The sequence below is a fragment of the Lepidochelys olivacea genome (assembly GCF_965140295.1).
Source record: "Lepidochelys olivacea isolate rLepOli2 genome assembly, chromosome: 22".
Lineage (NCBI taxonomy): Eukaryota > Metazoa > Chordata > Testudines > Cheloniidae > Lepidochelys > Lepidochelys olivacea.
This window is the reverse complement of record NC_140432.1, coordinates 20,938,540-20,956,208: the sequence shown is the minus strand read 5'-3', so window position 1 is coordinate 20,956,208 and position 17,669 is coordinate 20,938,540. Positions and strand designations below refer to the sequence as shown.

General features: G+C 52.2%; 2 protein-coding genes across 12 annotated transcripts in view; one reads left to right on the top strand and one right to left on the bottom strand.

The window, feature by feature from the left end:
• The window catches only part of TMPRSS4 (transmembrane serine protease 4), a 30,938-nt gene extending 24,256 nt beyond the window's left edge, over nt 1-6,682 (bottom strand). For 5 of the 8 annotated variants that reach the window (XM_084612053.1, XM_084612054.1, XM_084612055.1 and 2 more), the window contains exon 1: nt 6,187-6,679. In XM_084612053.1, the coding sequence (XP_084468179.1) occupies nt 6,187-6,189 (3 nt within the window). In that variant the 5' untranslated portion in view covers nt 6,190-6,679. Of the gene's footprint in view, nt 1-6,186 lie in introns of all 8 variants that reach the window. The other 3 variants (XM_084612052.1, XM_084612050.1, XM_084612058.1) reach the window with 3 other exon arrangements.
• Nucleotides 1,104-17,669, top strand: part of SMIM35 (small integral membrane protein 35) — a 33,225-nt gene continuing 16,659 nt past the window's right edge. For 3 of the 4 annotated variants that reach the window (XR_014709289.1, XR_014709290.1, XR_014709291.1), the window contains exons 1-2: nt 1,104-1,256; nt 3,062-3,122. Coding sequence is in view for 1 of the 4 variants with exons in the window: in XM_084612066.1 (XP_084468192.1) it covers nt 1,250-1,256 (7 nt within the window). In the remaining 3 variants the exon portion in view is untranslated. The remainder of the gene's footprint in view (nt 1,257-3,061; nt 3,123-17,669) is intronic. The other variant, XM_084612066.1, reaches the window with a different exon arrangement.

Here is a 17,669-nt window from a genome sequence, read left to right as displayed (position 1 = left end):
AACAGATTGCATCACCTCAGCGTCACTGAACTGCATTGAGAAGTTGTGCAGAACTGAAAGTCTGGGCACAGACCGAGCAGAGGGGCTGCCCGGGGTCTGATTCAAGGGGATGTGAAGCTCTAGGCTAGGGATTAACTACAGCTGGGCCTCAGCCAGCTGACTGAGAACCAGATTTCAAACACCTCAGGGTTTTGAATTCAATCCATGTTAAAAATAGGGATGAAAAATTGAGAACTAGATTGAGTTGCAGATTTGAAAGCGCTCCTAGTGCCTGGGTGTTGGAGTCAAGATTTGTTCAGGGGCTCTCTCGGTTGGCCGGAAGTGGCCTCTCTTGCCTGCCTGAGAGTTTCCTGAGACCCCCTAACTGGCACTTCTGGGGGCATCTTTTGATAGTGTCCACGGGCGTGCAGGAAGCACTGGTTGGTAGCAGACGGAGGCCCTTTCCAGGAGACTCGGGCATTGGTGTGTGGGCAATTCTGCCCCTGGAAAGAACTTTGCTGACCCTGCCATTCCGTGCAGGCTGGTGCACTGTGGGAATAGCCTAACGAATATCTAGGCAGGGGATGAACTCTGGAGAGAGGCACATCCCCCATTCCCCCAGCTCAGGAATAAAGCAGGCTGCACAGCAGCAAGAGGCAGGTGGCTTTTCCAGTATATCTGTCTTGCATTGCCGCCCAGGTCCAATTTGATGGCTTGGGCTGCCCCACACCCTGAGGCTGTTCCCATGTCTTTTGCCTTTTTCCATCGTGCTGTGCATGTCTGTGTGGTCCCTGCAGAGCGGGGCGGGGAAGCCACCCCCAGCCTACAGGGACAAACAGTATAAAGAAGAGCAGGGACAGCTATTGCAGCTGCTAGGAGACGTGTAAAAAAACCCCTTTGCAGCAGCCAGTCTCAGGAGAAAGTGATAAATAAGACACTAAGCCCCCTCCTTCTCTCCACACCTGATTACAGAAGGAGAAGTCCTGATAAACACATCACCCAGGCTTTGCCTTAGGAGCAGCCAAGCTTCTCTCTGGTCGATGTATTCATGCTAAACAGAGAGAGTCAGGGCAGCGTGGCTGGACTTTCATGTGGCCGCTATATATTTGCATGGATGCCTTCACTGTGCTGCCAAGAGCTGCCCTCTGACCCTGGCTGCTTTCACAGTGAACTCCTGGCCTATGGAAATCAGCCCATTTCCATGTCACTTTAATGTCCCTTCCAGCCCTGCGCGAGACCATTCCATCCAGTGTCACTGCTGGACGCTGCAATGGCAGGTAAGCGTCAGGACTCTGTGCAGGGACTGTGCCCAGGATGAGCAGGGAACAGGGGGGTTAAATGCTAAGACAAAATGGCCCACAAAGGAGACAGATTCAACAGGGAGTGAGATTCCGGAGCCTGGGAGCAGGGATGGGAGCTGCTTGTTGAGTGGGGGAGGGGGTTGTGTGATGTCAGACTTCTCAGCTGTTTGCTGTTATTAATCATTTGCAGGGTTGCTCACCCCGAGCATTTAAAAATCACGAGTCAGGCCCCCAGAATCATGGGCTCTAACCCACAGTAAATGGTGGTGGTATTGTCTCTTTGCCTCCTGCTTGCTGAGCTGCTGGGACGCATTCACCTTGTCAGCATTTTCTCCACAGCCGCCAGGGCTAGAGGCTGACTTTTTGTTTTAAATGAAAGCTGCGATTCTCGTGTTGTCACCGGACTCCAGGAGTGGGGCGCTAAGAAAAGCCGCAGATGTTGTGGGTGTCTGGGATAAAACCACACGGGGCAGCGCAGAGAGCGGGTGATCAGCAGTGCCATGGGGGCAGAGTGCTTCTCCGTGTGTTCTAGCAGGGTCCAAACATGCCCACTGGCCTGCAGTGCACAGTACCTGGGTTCCCCAGCACAAGCCCCCATTCTCTTCTGTGGCAAGGGCGTTTGGATTGGGGTCTCTTGTCTTCTCCTTCTCTGTGCTGTCTGCCTGGAACTCAGTGCTGCCGTCCTAGTGCTGCTCAGGGCTGGCTCTTGGTTTTGCGGGCCACTGTACAGGGTAGGGAGTGAGACCTGAGACAGGCCTTCCCTCACCTGCATTGCAACCTGAAGTCAGGGCCAGGGTCAGGATTCGAATCCAGGATCTGCTGATCCCTTGCCCTCTGCTCAACCCTCCAGGCTGCTGTGGAAATGCAAGCTTTTATTATTATTGGAAACCCTTTGGAAATTCGTGAGCACGGTGTCCATAACTCACTATTTACTGAGCTCTCTGGGCTGTCTGGCAGTGCTTCGTAATACCCACTGTCTCTTCCACTTCTCTACCATAGCCCGTGCAATGGGTTAAATCCTAACAAACTTGTCCCTGGAGTTTAGTGGGGCAGGGAGAGATGTTTATGGTCTGAGTTTTTCCTCCCTGGGGCAGATTAGTCAGGATCTTTGTCCTTGAAGCCCATGTTGAAGCAGTGAGTCATGGCAGGGCAGCAGGTGGTTGGGTAATGTACAACATACCAGCTGCTTGCCAATAAGGAGATCCAGGAGTCTGGTGTGAAAAAGTAAATCTGTCTGGGGAGTGGGTGTGTGGGGCAGTGAGAGTGTAAGGGGGAGAAGGAGGGGTGTATCTTTGGGGCTAGGGGGTCAGTTTAGCTTTCTGCCTTTTCCTCTGCCCATCCCTGACTTGATTTCTTCCAGGAAGCTGCTATCTTCTGTGTGTGGTGTCTGTATAAATGCCAGATTGCCTTGCAACAGCCCAGCCTGCTCACCCATGAAATACCACCTGCAGCCTCCGGTGATCATGAGGACTTTGAACAAACACATGACCAGTCCTCCCTGGCTCTGACCTCTTGTGTCAGCACCCCTCCAGCGGCCTCTGAATTCCAGCCCTACCTCACAGACCGAGCCTCTTCTATAACTAAGAGGGCTCATGCCACCATGCCAAGGGTGGGGAAGTAGAAGGCTAGGTTCAGCCTAGGTCACTGAGGAGATTCCCCCTCTGCAATAATCATGGGCAGCTGCCCACTCTACATAAATACTTAGGGCCAAATTCCCACACTGGCCCCGGGGTGCTGGCAGGGGACTCTGCTGAGTTCCTGTCCTTCTCCTTCTTCTACAGAGCTTCCTGCTTGAAGCCTTTTGGACCAACTGAACTCTCTGTCCCTCTGTGGCTGCCTCAGGTTGGTCTTTATTACGTGTTTCATTGCAGACAATTCAGCCCAGATTTAATGATCTGGATGATGAGATGAATTGCACCTTCAGCAAGTTTGCAGATGACACTAAGCTGGGGGGAGAGGTAGATACGCTGGAGGGTAGGGATAGGGTCCAGAGTGACCTAGATAAATTGGAAGATTGGGCCAAAAGAAATCTGATGAAGTTCAACAAGGACAAGTGCAGAGTCCTGCACTTAAAAAGGAAAAATTCCATGCACCTTTATAGGCTGGGGACCAACTGGCTAATCAGCAGTTCTGCAAAAAAGGACCTGGAGATTATTGTGGACGAGAAGCTGGATCTGAGTCAGCAGTGTGCCCTTGTTGCCAAGAAGGCCAACAGCATATTGGGCTGCATTAGTAGGAGCATTGCCAGCAAATCGAGGGAAGTGATTATTCCCCTCTATTGAGCACTGGTGAGGCCACACTTGGAGTATTGTGTCCAGTTTTGGTCCCCCCACTAGAGAAGGGATGTGGAAATATTGGAGAGAGTCCAGCAGCGGGCAACAGAAATGATTACGGGGCTGGGGCACACAACTTACAAGGAGAGGCTGAGGGAACTGGGGTTTTCAGTCTGCAGAAGAGAAGAGTGAAGGGGGATTTGATAGCACCTTTCAACTACCTGAAGGAGGGTTCCAAAGAGGATGGAGTTCGGCTGTTCTCAGTGGTGGCAGATGACAGAATAAGGAGCAATGGTCTCAAGTTGCAGTGGGGGTGGTTTAGGTTGGATATTAGGAAAAACTATTTCACTAGGAGGTTGGTGAAGCACTGGAATGGGTTACCTAGGGAGGTGGTGGAATGTCCATCCTTAGAGGTTTTTAAGGCCCAGCTTGACAAAGGCCTGGCTGGGATGATTTAGTTGGTGTTGGTCCTGCTTTGAGCAGGGGGTTGGACTAGATGACCTCCTTATGTATCTTCCAACCCTAATCTTCTAGGATTCTATAATGCTGGAATGAAAACTTGCCTAGAGACTAGACTAGTATTTAGAGACACAAGTGGCCAGTTGAATGACGTCCTGTGCATGTCAAATCCTTCTTGAGCAGAGTGGATAATGTCTGAGCTATACTTGGTCTTAGCCTTTCCTTGGGTCTATGCAATCTCCTCATATCAAAAGAAAGTCTCTGCTTTCAGTCTGGTCTCTGGAGGCAGCCAGTCAGTGTGTGTGCAGTATCCCTCTAACTGACATCAAACACAGCCCATTGTAATTATAGCTGCATTGGTTAAATTCAAAGCATGGCAGGAACTGTGCCAGCTTGTTTATGTAAAGCAAACACAGTTTTCTTGGAAAACTGGGAGCTGCTATGGCTAATTAAAATGACCTTGCTGTCTTCTCTGACAGAACATTAATGCAGCTTCTGATGCTCTGGTGCCCCAAACCGTGTCCTGACAAACGCAAACCAACAAGTGTTTGACTCCGAGATAAGCATTTGAATCCAGGACATTTGGGTGGATTCATCCAAGCCCTAGGTTTGCTGCACCCTGCTTGTGTCAGGGATCAGTTACAGGGGTCATTCTGACTTTACTGATTCCTCTGGCTGTGTGGCACAGACAACACGGGGGTGATGGTGCAGAGCTGCCTGCTGAACTGTTACATTTACTGTTTTTTACTTTTAAGAAAGAGAGGAAGGAATTCTTCCCATGCTGCTTTGACTCGTAAGGACTCATTAATTAGTGAGTAAATGGTATGCACTCTGGACTGGGAGTGAGGAACTCCTGGGTTGTACGAACTCACTGACCTTTGGCAAATCACGCTGCCCCTTTTTGTCTAGCTCTCCCAGCTATAAAATGGGGGATGGTATTTCTTTACCTCCCTCTCTCACTGTGAGGTGGTTGGGCTGATTCGTCAGAGTCTATAGAGGGCTCTCTCTGTGAGGGGCACTATTAAATGGGTAATTATAGTAGGGTGCACTTCGTCACAGCCTACATCATCTGCATGAAAATGTTTCCCACTCCTTCTATCAGAGCAGCCTGCTAGCTAGTGTGAGCTGTGCTCTGTGTAGACTTTGCAAAGGAAAGTTGATAGAACCTTCCAAAAATGGCTGTCAGATCTCTGGGACATGGAAATGGGACGTCCCTTGCAGAAGCCTGAGTTACTGTCACATTCTGCCCCCTTCAATCCTAGTAACTTCAACAGGCGTGTGTACTCTTCAGGGTGAGTAAGGGGTGCAGACTGGGGGCTTTGTTCCCATTGAAATCAGTGGTCATTCTCCTGTCCTGAGCCTTGTCTGCACTACGATCTTTTGGGGAAATATCCTGCTGCTCACAGTGCCAGTGTGTTCTCCGCCTGCATTGGGCGACACCCCTGTGCACTGCCCCTGCTCGCACTGCAGCTGCCGTTGGGGGAGAGACACGGGGGCAGATTTTCTGAAAACCCTCGTGCACACAGCCATAGTGTTAGTGCACGTTGCACCCACGTTCCACAGCGCCTTCCCTTTGGGGCAGGCCAGTTTCAGGGGCATTGGCTGAGAAGCTTGGGGGAGGCTGGCGACTCTCTTAGGGAATGACCCTTCTAAGAACACATGTATTTTGACCTCAGGAAGAGCCCTGGACTCCAGCAAGCAAACTTTTGAGGGGAAGCTAATTCCAGCGATGTATTTGTGCAGTTCCTAGGGTGGAGAGGCAGGAGGGGAAGCCATGCAGAAGTTGGGGAGCTACGGGCTCTGGGCAGTAGCATCTCATGATATATTTAGCAAGCAATAAAGCAAAGCCCAGAAGAAGAAAGGGGGCAGAGGATGGGTTACACTCCCGGGCTCAGAACTGCTGTTGGATATTCAGAGCCACGGAAGAACAGGTCATTTGAAAGGGGGAACGGGAGTGCCCTGGTTTTTTCTTTCACACCCAGGGATAATAAATCTACCTCGTTCAAACACAGAGCTGCTCTCTATCTGACTGAGTCTGAAATTCCGGCAGGAGAGCAGTGAAATGGCAGTGAATAGGGAGGTGAGCTTCTCCCATCCCTATGGGAAGGATGGTGGGATCTGCCAGGGGGCCCTGGGAAGTGAAAGAAAGCTGTTCTACCATGCTGGTGACTCACCATGTCTGCCCAGCTGCGAGGTGTCCTTCAGACTGTGGAAAGAGTCAGTTTCCCAGATCCAAGGGATGCCTGGAACGCAGCACGTGCCCTTCAATCACCGAGTGCCCGAAGGGTGCCAGAACCCATGTGGTTTGTCCAGAGTCTCAGATGCTCTGCAGCTCTCCCCACTCTGCCTGAGCTGAGCAGCCCCTGCTCTTTGGTGCTCTACCTTAGCACTGACCGCTGGACAGTGGGAGTGCTATTTAAAACCCACAACGGGAGTCGTCAAGCAGGAATTATGATTTGGATTGTAATTTGACACCCATCTGTCAGCATCAACATCACTTGCATAATCTTCTCTGCATCTACCACTGGAGAGTGACTCACAGGCAGAGCTATTGCCAAAATTAGCCTATCAGGAGGGAATTGATGGAGCAAGGCTTTTCCCACTCCGTCTGTCTGTCCTTCCGCATTGCTCCAAGTTGGTTTTGAGTCAGAAATGTTATAGGGTGGAGGGGGAAAGAAGAAAATGTGAGACGGAAGGTTACCAGATGGTTATGCCCTTGCTTCTAAGGTCACTAGCTCGTCATATTTCTAGGCGGGTCACCCAGTTTCATTCGTGGATCAGTGAGCACAAGTTGCCCATCTCTTTACTCAATTTCCTTTCTTCAGCAGCAGCTGGTCCAGGGTTCTTTGTCCTTTCCTGACCTGAGCCGGTGTGTTGTGTTGCTGTTGACTTTTAGACAGCTACCATGTTGCACCCCGGAAGAGGCTCCGTTTCAGTGGTGGGTGCCGTGCTCCATTCATTTATCCCTTGCTTACCCTGTGTGTGTACGTGTAAAGCACGTTGAGCACCTCAGATTTAAAAGGGCTAAGGACAGCTACGTTATGAAAACGCATTTTAAAGATTGCCATGGTATTGCTGTCTCACTGAAAGCTCTCGCTGCTGAGCTGGGCTGCTTCGTCCCAGGGGCTTTATGGCACAAGGTGCTCTGTTCTCCAAGGCTTTCACCGCTCAGCTCCAGGAGACGCCCCACATGACTTTTGTTGCTAGTCAGCATGGCACCTCCAAGAGTTAGAGCCAACTTGTGGTAGCTCATGATGAGAATCCAGGGAGAATCCCTGGGTCGGAAACAGCACAGCTGACCGGCGCACGCACGTTACAGCCAAGCACCACGACATGTGTCGGGCTGGGACAGTGAGTGCCAGGCCCCATGAATCCAAGTGCCACCTTTGGCAGCTGCTTGTGGAATGTGCAAGCTCTCCTCCTCCTTCAGATCCCCGGCCCCCTTCGCTAGCCCTCCCTGCAATTACATGTCAACATTCAAAGCCCCCAGAGCAGAGGAGCCAATATGTGTGTAAGAGTGAGCCTGCTGCCCCACCCTTCTCTGCCATAACTCTTCTTCCCACACTCTACCCTCTTCCCCACCCTTCTCGGTTGGCTGGCTGGGCCCCGTGAGCAGAGACCTTCCTTGGGATCTGCATGGGCAGTGCCAACCATGCAGGCCAATGAATAACAAAGGGGCCAGGTTGGACAATAGGTGTGATCGGGATTCAGCCTGAGGGTGCCTGTGCTAAGGAAGGGATAAACAAATTGCAGCCAATCCCCATAGGTGAAGGAGGCAGCTGGCAGCCTTACCTTGTTTACTCCTCCCTCTGCAGCATCAGGCATCAGCAGAGGCCAGACATGAGGGGTCTGATCATGTAGGGCCATAGCTGTGTTCCTAAGGACACCGCTTATTTCAGTACATTGGGGAGCTCGATGGGAGAGAGTTTTGGGGAACTCAGAAAGGTCTGTGCCCTTCCCCCACAAATCCAGCCCCTTTTTCAGAGCTGCCTCCCTAGGACCCACTTGTCACCATTCTGGGAATGAACCAGGGGTTGGATGCTCTGTCAGCTGGGGGAGATGTTTATGAATGCCATCTGCCCTGTAACCGCAAGGCTCAGGACAGCAGGCAGCAGATGTTTCGTCCTCCGCTGGAGACAAAGAATGTCTCCCTTGGGTCACCCAGAGTGCACACGGGGAAGTCTGAGTCACAAGTTGCTCTCTGTGTCCCGCCGCGATGTTACACCTGCAGGTTGGAATGTCTCCATCTTCCCAGGGAGTCTCCCAGCAGGGAGTAGAGCAGCCATGCTCTCTGGAAAGCTGGGTCTCCGTGCTGTGTGAATCGGCAAGGAGCTGTGACATATGGTGTAAAGGCACCCCAAGAGCCGATTCCTCAGCCATGCACCAGCTCACTAGCTGTCCTCTGGCACGGTCAGAGGCTGCACAATGGCTGGGCTTGACTTACCTGAGCCTTTTTACATGCGTATGGAGCTGTGATAGTGGCAGGAGCCCTAAAAGCAAAAAGCCAGTTTCCTCCCTCGGGTTCCACTGCAGCCTGGATGCTCAGCACCTCTGTCAGACAGACCCCCCGGGCATGCCAGGACAGGCACTAACAGCTCTGGCACTGGGGTTAGCTGGGGCTTTCCCGTAATAACACAGTAATGAGTAATGCATGGGCCTTAGGTTCTGCCCTGCACTGGACCGCCGTGCCTCAGCAGGGAAGTAGTGACACATAACAACACTGCCCTACCTGGTGCGGGAGCCGTGCCCTTGAACTCACTAGTGTTTGTCACGTGCTTTGAGAGCCTTGGCAAGAAGCTGCGGGAGAAGGGGCTAGTGTTATAAGCTCCCGGGCCCTGGTTCAGGACAGCACGAACACAGGTGCTACACCTTTAAGCACGCACTTCCATAGGCCTTAAGCCGGTACATTAAGCACAGGTTTAAATACTGGCGTGACTAGGGATGCTCTCGGGAGTTTGGGAGTGGTGCAGTGATCATTAGTAAACGGTCTCAAAAAACAGATGCAATACTAAATTAAAAAATAATTCATTTGAAAAAGTCAACTTCACTCTTGCCCTTCCTGCGCTATGGGGCTGCTAAGTGGGATGATGGCTCGGGAAAACCTCACGGATAACCAAAATGCCACAACTGTCATTTGAAAACACGGACGTTGACCATGCAGAGAAGTGACAATGGACACAGCTGTACCTGTCTTACCTGACTCTGTGCTGTCTCAGCAGGTGAGCAGCAAATGAACGAATGAATCAAAGGAGGTGGGCTGTGTTCTTCACCGCAATTCCCACATGCCACCAGGGTGGAGGAGAAGTGAAATGATGGCACCTACTGGAGAGGGAGAATTTGGCAAAAATGCCACCCCCCTGAGTCTGTTATGGCTGCTGCCTAATGGCTTTAATATGTGAAAACAGGGAGGAAAATCAGATCAGTGAGTCTGTGGATTGTATTTAGAGTAACAGCCGTGTTAGTCTGTATTCGCAAAAAGAAAAGGAGGACTTGTGGCACCTTAGAGACTAACCAATTTATTTGAGCATGAGCTTTCGTGAGCTACAGCTCACTTCATAAATTGGTTAGTCTCTAAGGTGCCACAGGTACTCCTTTTCTTTCTGTGGATTGTAGTTAGAGATGAGCATGAATATCACTGCTAGAAAGCTCTGGTGTTTGCAAACTCATTAGAAACTGAGGGCGTGTGTATTTTAATTTGTGGTTAGTTAGAATTTTCTTTTATAATGGAGCTTTCCAGAATAGTAGGCAAGAGTCTTCACTGCTTAATTATACACGCAACTTACCCATGGCAAATGTGTTGAGATGATCAGTATTGGAACTAGCTCAGTATCAGAGCAAAGTCTTTTGCAGTGCCTGCTTGACAGGTCTCAAAATGTGATTGCAAATGGGGAGTCATCATTGAACGGGTGTGTTCATAAAATCATCACTGATAAAGTTTGCAGGTGACACAAATATTGGGGGAGTGGTAAACTACGAAGAGGGCAGGTCACTGATTCAGTGCGATCTGGATCGGCTGGTTATCTGGGCCCAAGCAAACAATAAGTGTTTTAATATGGCTAAAGGCATCCATCTAGGAACAGAGAATATAGGCCATACCTACGAGATGGGACTCTAGCCTGGGAAGCCGTGACTGAAAAGATTTGGGGGTCGTGGTGGATAATCAGCTGAGTATGAGCTTCCAGCATGACACAGTGACCAAAGTGCTAATGTGATCCTGGGATTCACAAACAGGGGAAACTCAGGTTGCAGTAGAGAGGTTATTTTACCTCCGTATTTGGCTTTGGTGTGACATACCCTAATAGTAACAGACTTAAGGAGCACAATGTATTTAGCTTAACAGAGAGAAGGTTAAAGGGTGACTGATAAGTACCTGCAGGGAGAACACATATTTAATAATGGGCTCTTCAGTCTAGCAGAGAGAGGTCTAACATGACCCAATGGCTGGAAGTTGAAGCTAGACAAAGGCAGACAGGAAATAAGGCATATTTTTAACAGTGAGAGTAATTAACCACTGGAACAGTTGACCCAGGCTCGTGGTGGATTCTCTGTCACTGACAGTTTTGAAATCCAGATTAGATGTTTTCCTTCAAGCTCTGCTCTGGGAATGATTCTGGGGACGGTCTCTGGGCTGTGGGATTCAGGGGGTCAGACAGTGGTCCCTTCTGGCTTTGGAATCTCTGAATCTCTGTGTTTGCATAAGCAGCACTAACAGCCGTCCCGTGGGTGGGGCTGGGGGAGGCTGTGATGTTAAATCACTAACCATGAACGTTTGCACAGCACCTGGATACCCTGGGCTGGAAAGTTAGGAGGCAGCCAAACCACCCAACTGCATTCTTTGAGCCTCGCTGATCCATTGTGTTCTACTGCCGGGCCGGGCTAGCCACCTGCAATCACCATCTCATTGTCTCACCCTCACCTGCCTGGGCTCAGTGACCGTATCAGGCTCCACAGCCCATTTCTTTCTCTCTGCCCGGCACTTTCCAAAGCGCAAGGGTTTTAAATACTCACTGCCCCGCGCCCTGTGCAAAGTGGGTGTGAACCGCTGCCGTTCTGGTTCATTGGCCAGCACGGGGCTCTGGTGTAAGCAGCAGCTCATGGTGCAGGGCAATGAGGAGCTGGCCCCAGGGCCAGGAGCCCCTGTTACATAGCAACAAGGTCCTGAGTAACCTAGTGATGGACCTGTGCCAAAAAAAAGGCAGCTAAAGGTGCAAACTTGTCATGTGTGGCGTCATGCCAGCCTGGACAAACACCGTGGGAGGCTCTGTAGCTGGAAGGCTCCACGGGATGGGTGTGATGCAGAAGCCTTTGGAAAAGGGGAGGCAGCAGTTGCAGTGGCCAGGTGCCCCCTAGATTGGGTGCATGGAGACCAGTGCCTGCCACTCCAGCCCATAGAGTGGACTAGTGGCTGCATAGGCCACAGAGGGGGTGCATGGCAGCCGCACTGCCTGACCGCAAGTTGGTGGGGGGGCTTGTTCACTCAACCCCCACTCTTGACAAAGTCAGGGGACTGGTCTGTGGTGTAGGGACAGACTGTCGCCCTCAGCGCTCCCTGGCTAAGGCCCCACCAGCCTTGTCCCGCTCTCTCCCGATGCTGAGCAGTGCAGTGCCTCGCCTGTCTGCCGGGGCTGGCTCTTGGCACTGGTGCTGCTCTAACCCAGGAACACAAAGGAGCTGAGGACACAATGTGTGTTGTGTAATATTGACCTGAGTGGCAACACACCCTCCATTCCGGGGGCAAGCTTTCCCAGCCAGTCGTGGAGGCCTGTCTGCTCCTTTCTCACGGACGGGCTGTTTGTTTTTTAACATGGCAATAACTAGTCACAATAGCTGGGAAGGCCAGAAGGGACTGTGATGTTCATCTAGTTTGACCCCCTGCAGAACAAGAGCCAGGGGCCTCCCCCAGGGATGCCTGCAGCAATCCCAGGGCTTGTGGCTGAACTAGATTGGCTGGGAGCCCCAAGTGATGTGAAAAAACGGAAACCTGCAGTCACCACAATGGGACATAGTATGAAAACAGACCCCACAACTGGAACCGTGCCCCCAGGTAATCTGGGTTTGGACGGAAACTGACTCACTAACTGGAGGCGAGACAGGGCAACACCAGGCCCCAGCTTGGGACCCACGTCCCAGGACAGCTCCTTTGGAAAGGGCTGACCCAGTTGATCCATTGGGCAGCGTCGACCCCAGGGCCGTGGCAGCTCAGAGCATGGCAGCCTGGCTAATGAGCATTGCCATAGGCCTGGGAAACTCTGTTGCAGGGCCAAGCTCTCTGCAGTGGGACACTCTCTGGTACTGCAATTGGATTCAGTAACTTGGGACCCCAGTTACACAGACTGACAGGTGTGAGAGGACGTGCTGCTGACCTGCTCATGCCGGGAGCCTTAGGAGAGCTCAGCTTTGCACTCACTCCATATGTTTTTATATCTTTAAATTTGTGCCTTAAGAAGCAAATTTCCCCCCACTTTCAGGCCAAGCCGCAGTATCTGGATTTGGTGCAGCAGACGGGGTCAGGAACCTGCAGCAACCCTCCCCCTGTCCCCTTCCACCAGCCATGCTGTTCCCTGAGCCACTGGGGCACTGGAGCTGAGGACTGTTTTGCAGATTGTTTTACATTGCCCACCTTGTGCCCAGTCGCTCATGTCCCCCGCTGTGAATGTTCTGCATTGTTCCTGTCCCTCCCTTGGTGGGTGCTGCAGGAGCTCAGGGGGAACGGAGTATCAGCTGTGATACTGGGGGCAGCAGCCCTGGGGATTCCGGGGACAGCTTGTTCCTCTTTCTAGCTAAAAGAGAAGCTTCCCTTGAACTGCTGAGCTGGAACCAGGCGCGGCTTGGAAAGTGCACCGATGTCTCTGCCTTGTGTTCCCGGAAATGCTCCCTCTTGCTTTGGGGCACAGGGAGCACGGCAGCGTTGGGGGGAAGCTGACGTGGTACGATTAGCAGGCAGGATAAACCTCTCTCTCTCTGGTCTTCAGAAATTCCATGGGCCAGGCTGGCTAGACTGGGAGCTAGACAGAGAGCAGGAATCTATCCAGCTCCTGTTTTGTCCAATGGCCTCACTACGGAAGAACCTCATTTACGTTCAGCACAGTGGAGTCCTGTCTCTCCGTTACTGTGAGATGCAATCGCTTGCTAGGATTTACCAGAGACTGCGTGCTGTGCTGTGACTCAAGGGGCACTCACTGTCAGCGGCAGCTTTGCCTGCGTCAGGGCCACAAATCAGGATCTGGTTCGTGCAGTGCCAAGATGGGAATTGGGCTGCAGGGCAGGATGTCAGCATGTGCATGGCACTAGGTCACCCTCTAGTGAAAAAGGGTTCCTATCTCTGGCTATATCTGCTGGCGTAACACCCCTGTGCCATTGCTTGTGAGGGTTTTATCTCCCCAGGAGGCTGGATCACTTGTTGGGAAAACGTTGGTCTTGTGGCTATGGGGCAAAGCTTGGAGATACTCCATGCCTCAGTTTCCCCTCCCCTCTTGTCTCGTTAGACTCCAGCTCTTGGGGGGAGGGACTAAGAGTCTGTGCAGCACCTGGCACAGTAGACCCCGATCTCAGTTTGGGGATTGAGGTGTTGCTGTGATACAAAGACAGACACTAATAATCAAACCAAGGCACCCTCATGATTTAGATCAGCTGCAAAGCCAAGCCACTGTTGCTGACTGTATTTTCCTGGGAAGTGGTTGTGTTCTGCCCACTGAACCAGTGAAATGCTACAGTGGTAACATAGGGACTCCAGTGTTACCAGCTCCACGTGCTCAAAAAATCACGAGTCAGGACCCAGAAAATCCTGAGTTTGGCTTACAAATCATGAGGTTTTAAAAACAAAGGGTCCAAGGTTCTTTTTCTTGCCCTTCTGGTCTTGGAGATGTTAAGGTCGTTCAGATCTTCAAGCTTTTCTCTGCAATCACAGGGGCTAGAACCATCCCCCCTGAGATTTTCCCCTAACCCTGTCACTCCAGGAGCTGGGCTTTTAAGCAAAGTATCAAATATCATGAGACGCAATAAAATTGGAAGCGCTGGGATCTTAGATTGTCAGCTGTTTGGGGAAGGGAACCAGCGCTTTGTCCTGCGTTTGCACAGTGCCCAGCACCAAGGGGTCCTGGGCCGTGGCTGGAGCTGCCAGCCATGACAATAACACAAGTAAATAATAACAATAACTACCTGGGACACCACACCAACAGCAGGGATAGTCCGACAGCTTTATTAATCTGGGGCTGAGACCTGCTCTCTGTAAGTAGGTGGCAGCAATTAGCACTTCTCCAGGGTCATAAGCTATAGCGGGGTAGGCAACCTGCGGCCCGCGAGCTGATTGTCAGGGGCACTCATGCTGCTCGGGTCCTGGCCACCAGTCCGGGGGGCTCGGCATTTTAATTTAATTTCAAATGAAGCTTCTTAAACATTTTAAAAAACCTTATTTACTTTACATACAACAACAGTTTAGTTATATAGTATAGACTTAGAGACCTTCTAAAAACGTTAAAATGTATGACTGGCCCGCGAAACCTTAAATTAGAGTGAATCAATGAAGACTCGGCACACCGCTTCTGAAAGGTTGCCAACCCCTGATCTATGGTTTGCAGACATGATGATGGATATCTCCTAGAGGAAGATGAGCATTTGGCTTGATGCTTGCATGCATGGGAGAGCTTGCTCCCCTTCATCCTTCTGGTGTGCTCTTTAGCATCCAGCATACAATCTCGCAGCTGTGCGTTACAGGGCCACACAGCCACACATGGGTCCAGCGTCATGCCTGGTGCAAACTCCTCTGACTTCCAGGGACTTGCACTGGGGATGCCTTTGGCCTGTGGCTTTGGCACTTGTTAAGCCATGTGGTGTGAATCGTGCCCTAGGAGAAGGCAGAGCGAGGATGACTTGCTCCCTCTTATGATGGGCTTTCTCAAACAGTACGCTAGATGCCTAGATAGCTGTGTTCCAGGTCCGCCGAGCCAGCTCTGTTTCCAGCTGGGAGGGTCTCTCTTGTCCCAGCAGGTTTTGCAGTGGGGTAGGGAAAATGCCAGACTATTACCATCTACGTTAGCACCATGCTATTCAAGATCTCCCTGGGGGAGCCCGGCTGCCCTTTCTTCATTGTTTGTTTTCCTTTTACACACTGTCTGGAAAACACAGAGCATTGCTACACTGGAGAGGCATGAGATTGCGCAAGGGAAAGTCACCTGCAGGAGTTTCACAGGGCAGGGCTCCCTGTGCTGAATTCCCTTTGCAGTGGGCAGAGGGGCATGATGCTCCTGGGCTCCCGGGCCTGGCTAAACTCCCTTTCCACCCCAACAAGGCCAGGAGGCCAAGGCTGGGAATACACTCCCCAAAGGTCTCATGTCTCCCTTGGGTGCTGCAGCCTCAGGCCCTTGGTATCTACCTGGCTGTCCAGCTGAGCCCTGCTCCCTGCACAGCCATGGCTGTCCATTGCATGGGGTGGGGGCCCTGCTTCCATTCATTTGGATCCACCCATGCTACAAGTTTCAGCATCCTGTAGGGCAGCTCAAGCCTCAGGGGAAGGAGCCTCCTATTATGGTTATTTTGGGGGCAGGCCCCCTGAGCACCCTGGCAGGTTTTCATTCCTCGCCCTGGGGCTTTGCAGGGGGTCTGTCAACCAATCTCTGCCTCTTGCCTGCTCCGGGCCGGCTGGTGAGATCAGCTGCATCCCCAGGCTTCCATTCCACTCCCCCCTTAGACAGGGTGGAAATGCAGGAGCTGTTGGGCCATGGGACCCTTAAGGGCTGTGCAGAGCAGAGGGGCCCTCGACCCACTGTTACCCGGGGGGATCTCCGTTCTGTAAGGATGGTGCAGTAGAGTCACATCTGGTCTCACATCTGCTGAGATTTGCCCTGCAGGCCCCATAAGCCCAGGTGTGTGGGACACAAGGAGAGAGGAGGACACCCTTGGCCTAGGTAAAGGAAGGTGGAGGCTCCAAGGCTGAGACGTGGCTGGGAGCCAAGCTGCCACTGTCACCGCAGGGGATGTTTGAAGAGTGGCTGTGCCTTGTCAGGCAAACACGGAGCAGGTTGTGTCAACAGGGGGGAGAGACTGAACAGGACCGCCCTGTCTCAGCCAGCACTGCTTTCCTCTCACCCTCAGGAAGATGATCTGCCCGCCTGGGTGCATTGCATAAGCTGTTCCCACGGGTTTGGGGACCCAGGAAATAGATGGATCCCAAGCCAGGTAATTAAACGGCATTTCCTCTCTCCCCTGTTGGGCTGAGGTAGCTCATTAATGATGCTGTTGGAGGAGGTGAAAGATGAGAACATTGGCTGCAGCCAGGCACCCTCTCTAATCTCTGCTGATGCTCCTCAGTCCTGACCTGCAGCCCCCTTGCTATTCCAGCCCGGGGCTCTCTGCCCCCCACCTCTGCCAGTGCACCTCAGTCTTGTTCTGCTACACTCTGGATGCAGGAGATTGCATGTGAAGACTGCTCCCTGTACCACGCAGCATGGTGGATTTTGTGATGCTGAGAGATCTCTACGCGGATGATGCACTGAAACTACCAAAATCTCTGTGCTCGTGAGCTCGGCCCTAGGTTTCCAAACATGCTGAACTGATGCATGAAATTAGTGACCCAGGAGCCCCTAAATGAGGCCTGTCAGTGCTGGTGGATCTGGTGGTAGACCCGGCCCCCTTGGTTTGCTGTGCAGGCTTGCACTTTGCACAGACCATTCTCTGGTCATGTACAGCAGCAGTCAGAAGGCCACAGGCCCTGTATTGCTCCAGGGGCCCTGTAAGAACATGCTCAGTTTGCAAGTCAAAGGATGGCTTTTCTCCCCACCAGGACAGCAAACTCCATCCAGGCTCCAACCCCCTGCTGAGCCCCTCCTGCTCTTCGCATCCCCCAGGAAAGGTTCTGTCCGGGGTGCTGGCCTGGCTGCTCTGTTGATGATGCGTGAGGCAGAACAGAACCCAGCTCCCTCTGCTGTATCCATATAGATTGGTCACAGGAGGGAACAGGGAGCAGGTCTGATTCTGAGACGCAGGGAGCGGAGCTGTGGGGTCAATGGGTGCCATTTTTACCTAGCTGCTTTTCTAGCAGCATTGCACTATAGGCCGGTTTAATTCAGAGAACTGGGTGGTTCAAGGAGCTGGTAACAGAGTTGGCTCACTGATTCCAATCCAGGCCCAGGCCAACAGGGACTCATGATGGCTGCTCCCCACGTAGGCCCAGTGCCACACTTCGCGTCTTTCTGGTTGTGATGCAGTTAACACCTGGCTCTGAGGAACTCTGGGCTTAAACCAGCAGTTCCTTTTGTCTTGGCCAGCACTGGCTTTTAGTCACTGCCTGCCGGGGGGGTGGGGGGGGTGTGCAAGCCAGCGCCTTGAGGCAAAGGCTCCACATCTTCCTCCGGCCGTCCGTCCGGAGTAAGGATTCCTGTCAGGCTTCATACCTGGCTGACTCGGAGGCACAGTGGGGCAGGGCGGTGCAATGGCCCACTGTCAAGCACTTGTGCATGCAAAGCCCAGATCAGAACAGATTTGGTGGCCCTTGTGGTTGCTGTGGTGACACGCTGAGACCAGGGACTGGGGTCCTCAGTCTCTCTCCTGGCCCCCAGCACTGCAGTGTCTGAGCATTTGGAGGCCTGCTGCTCCCCGGTTCCAGCTGCGCTTGGGGGCTGTGCTCAGTGGATCCCTGCAGTTTCCAGACCGTGCTGTCCAT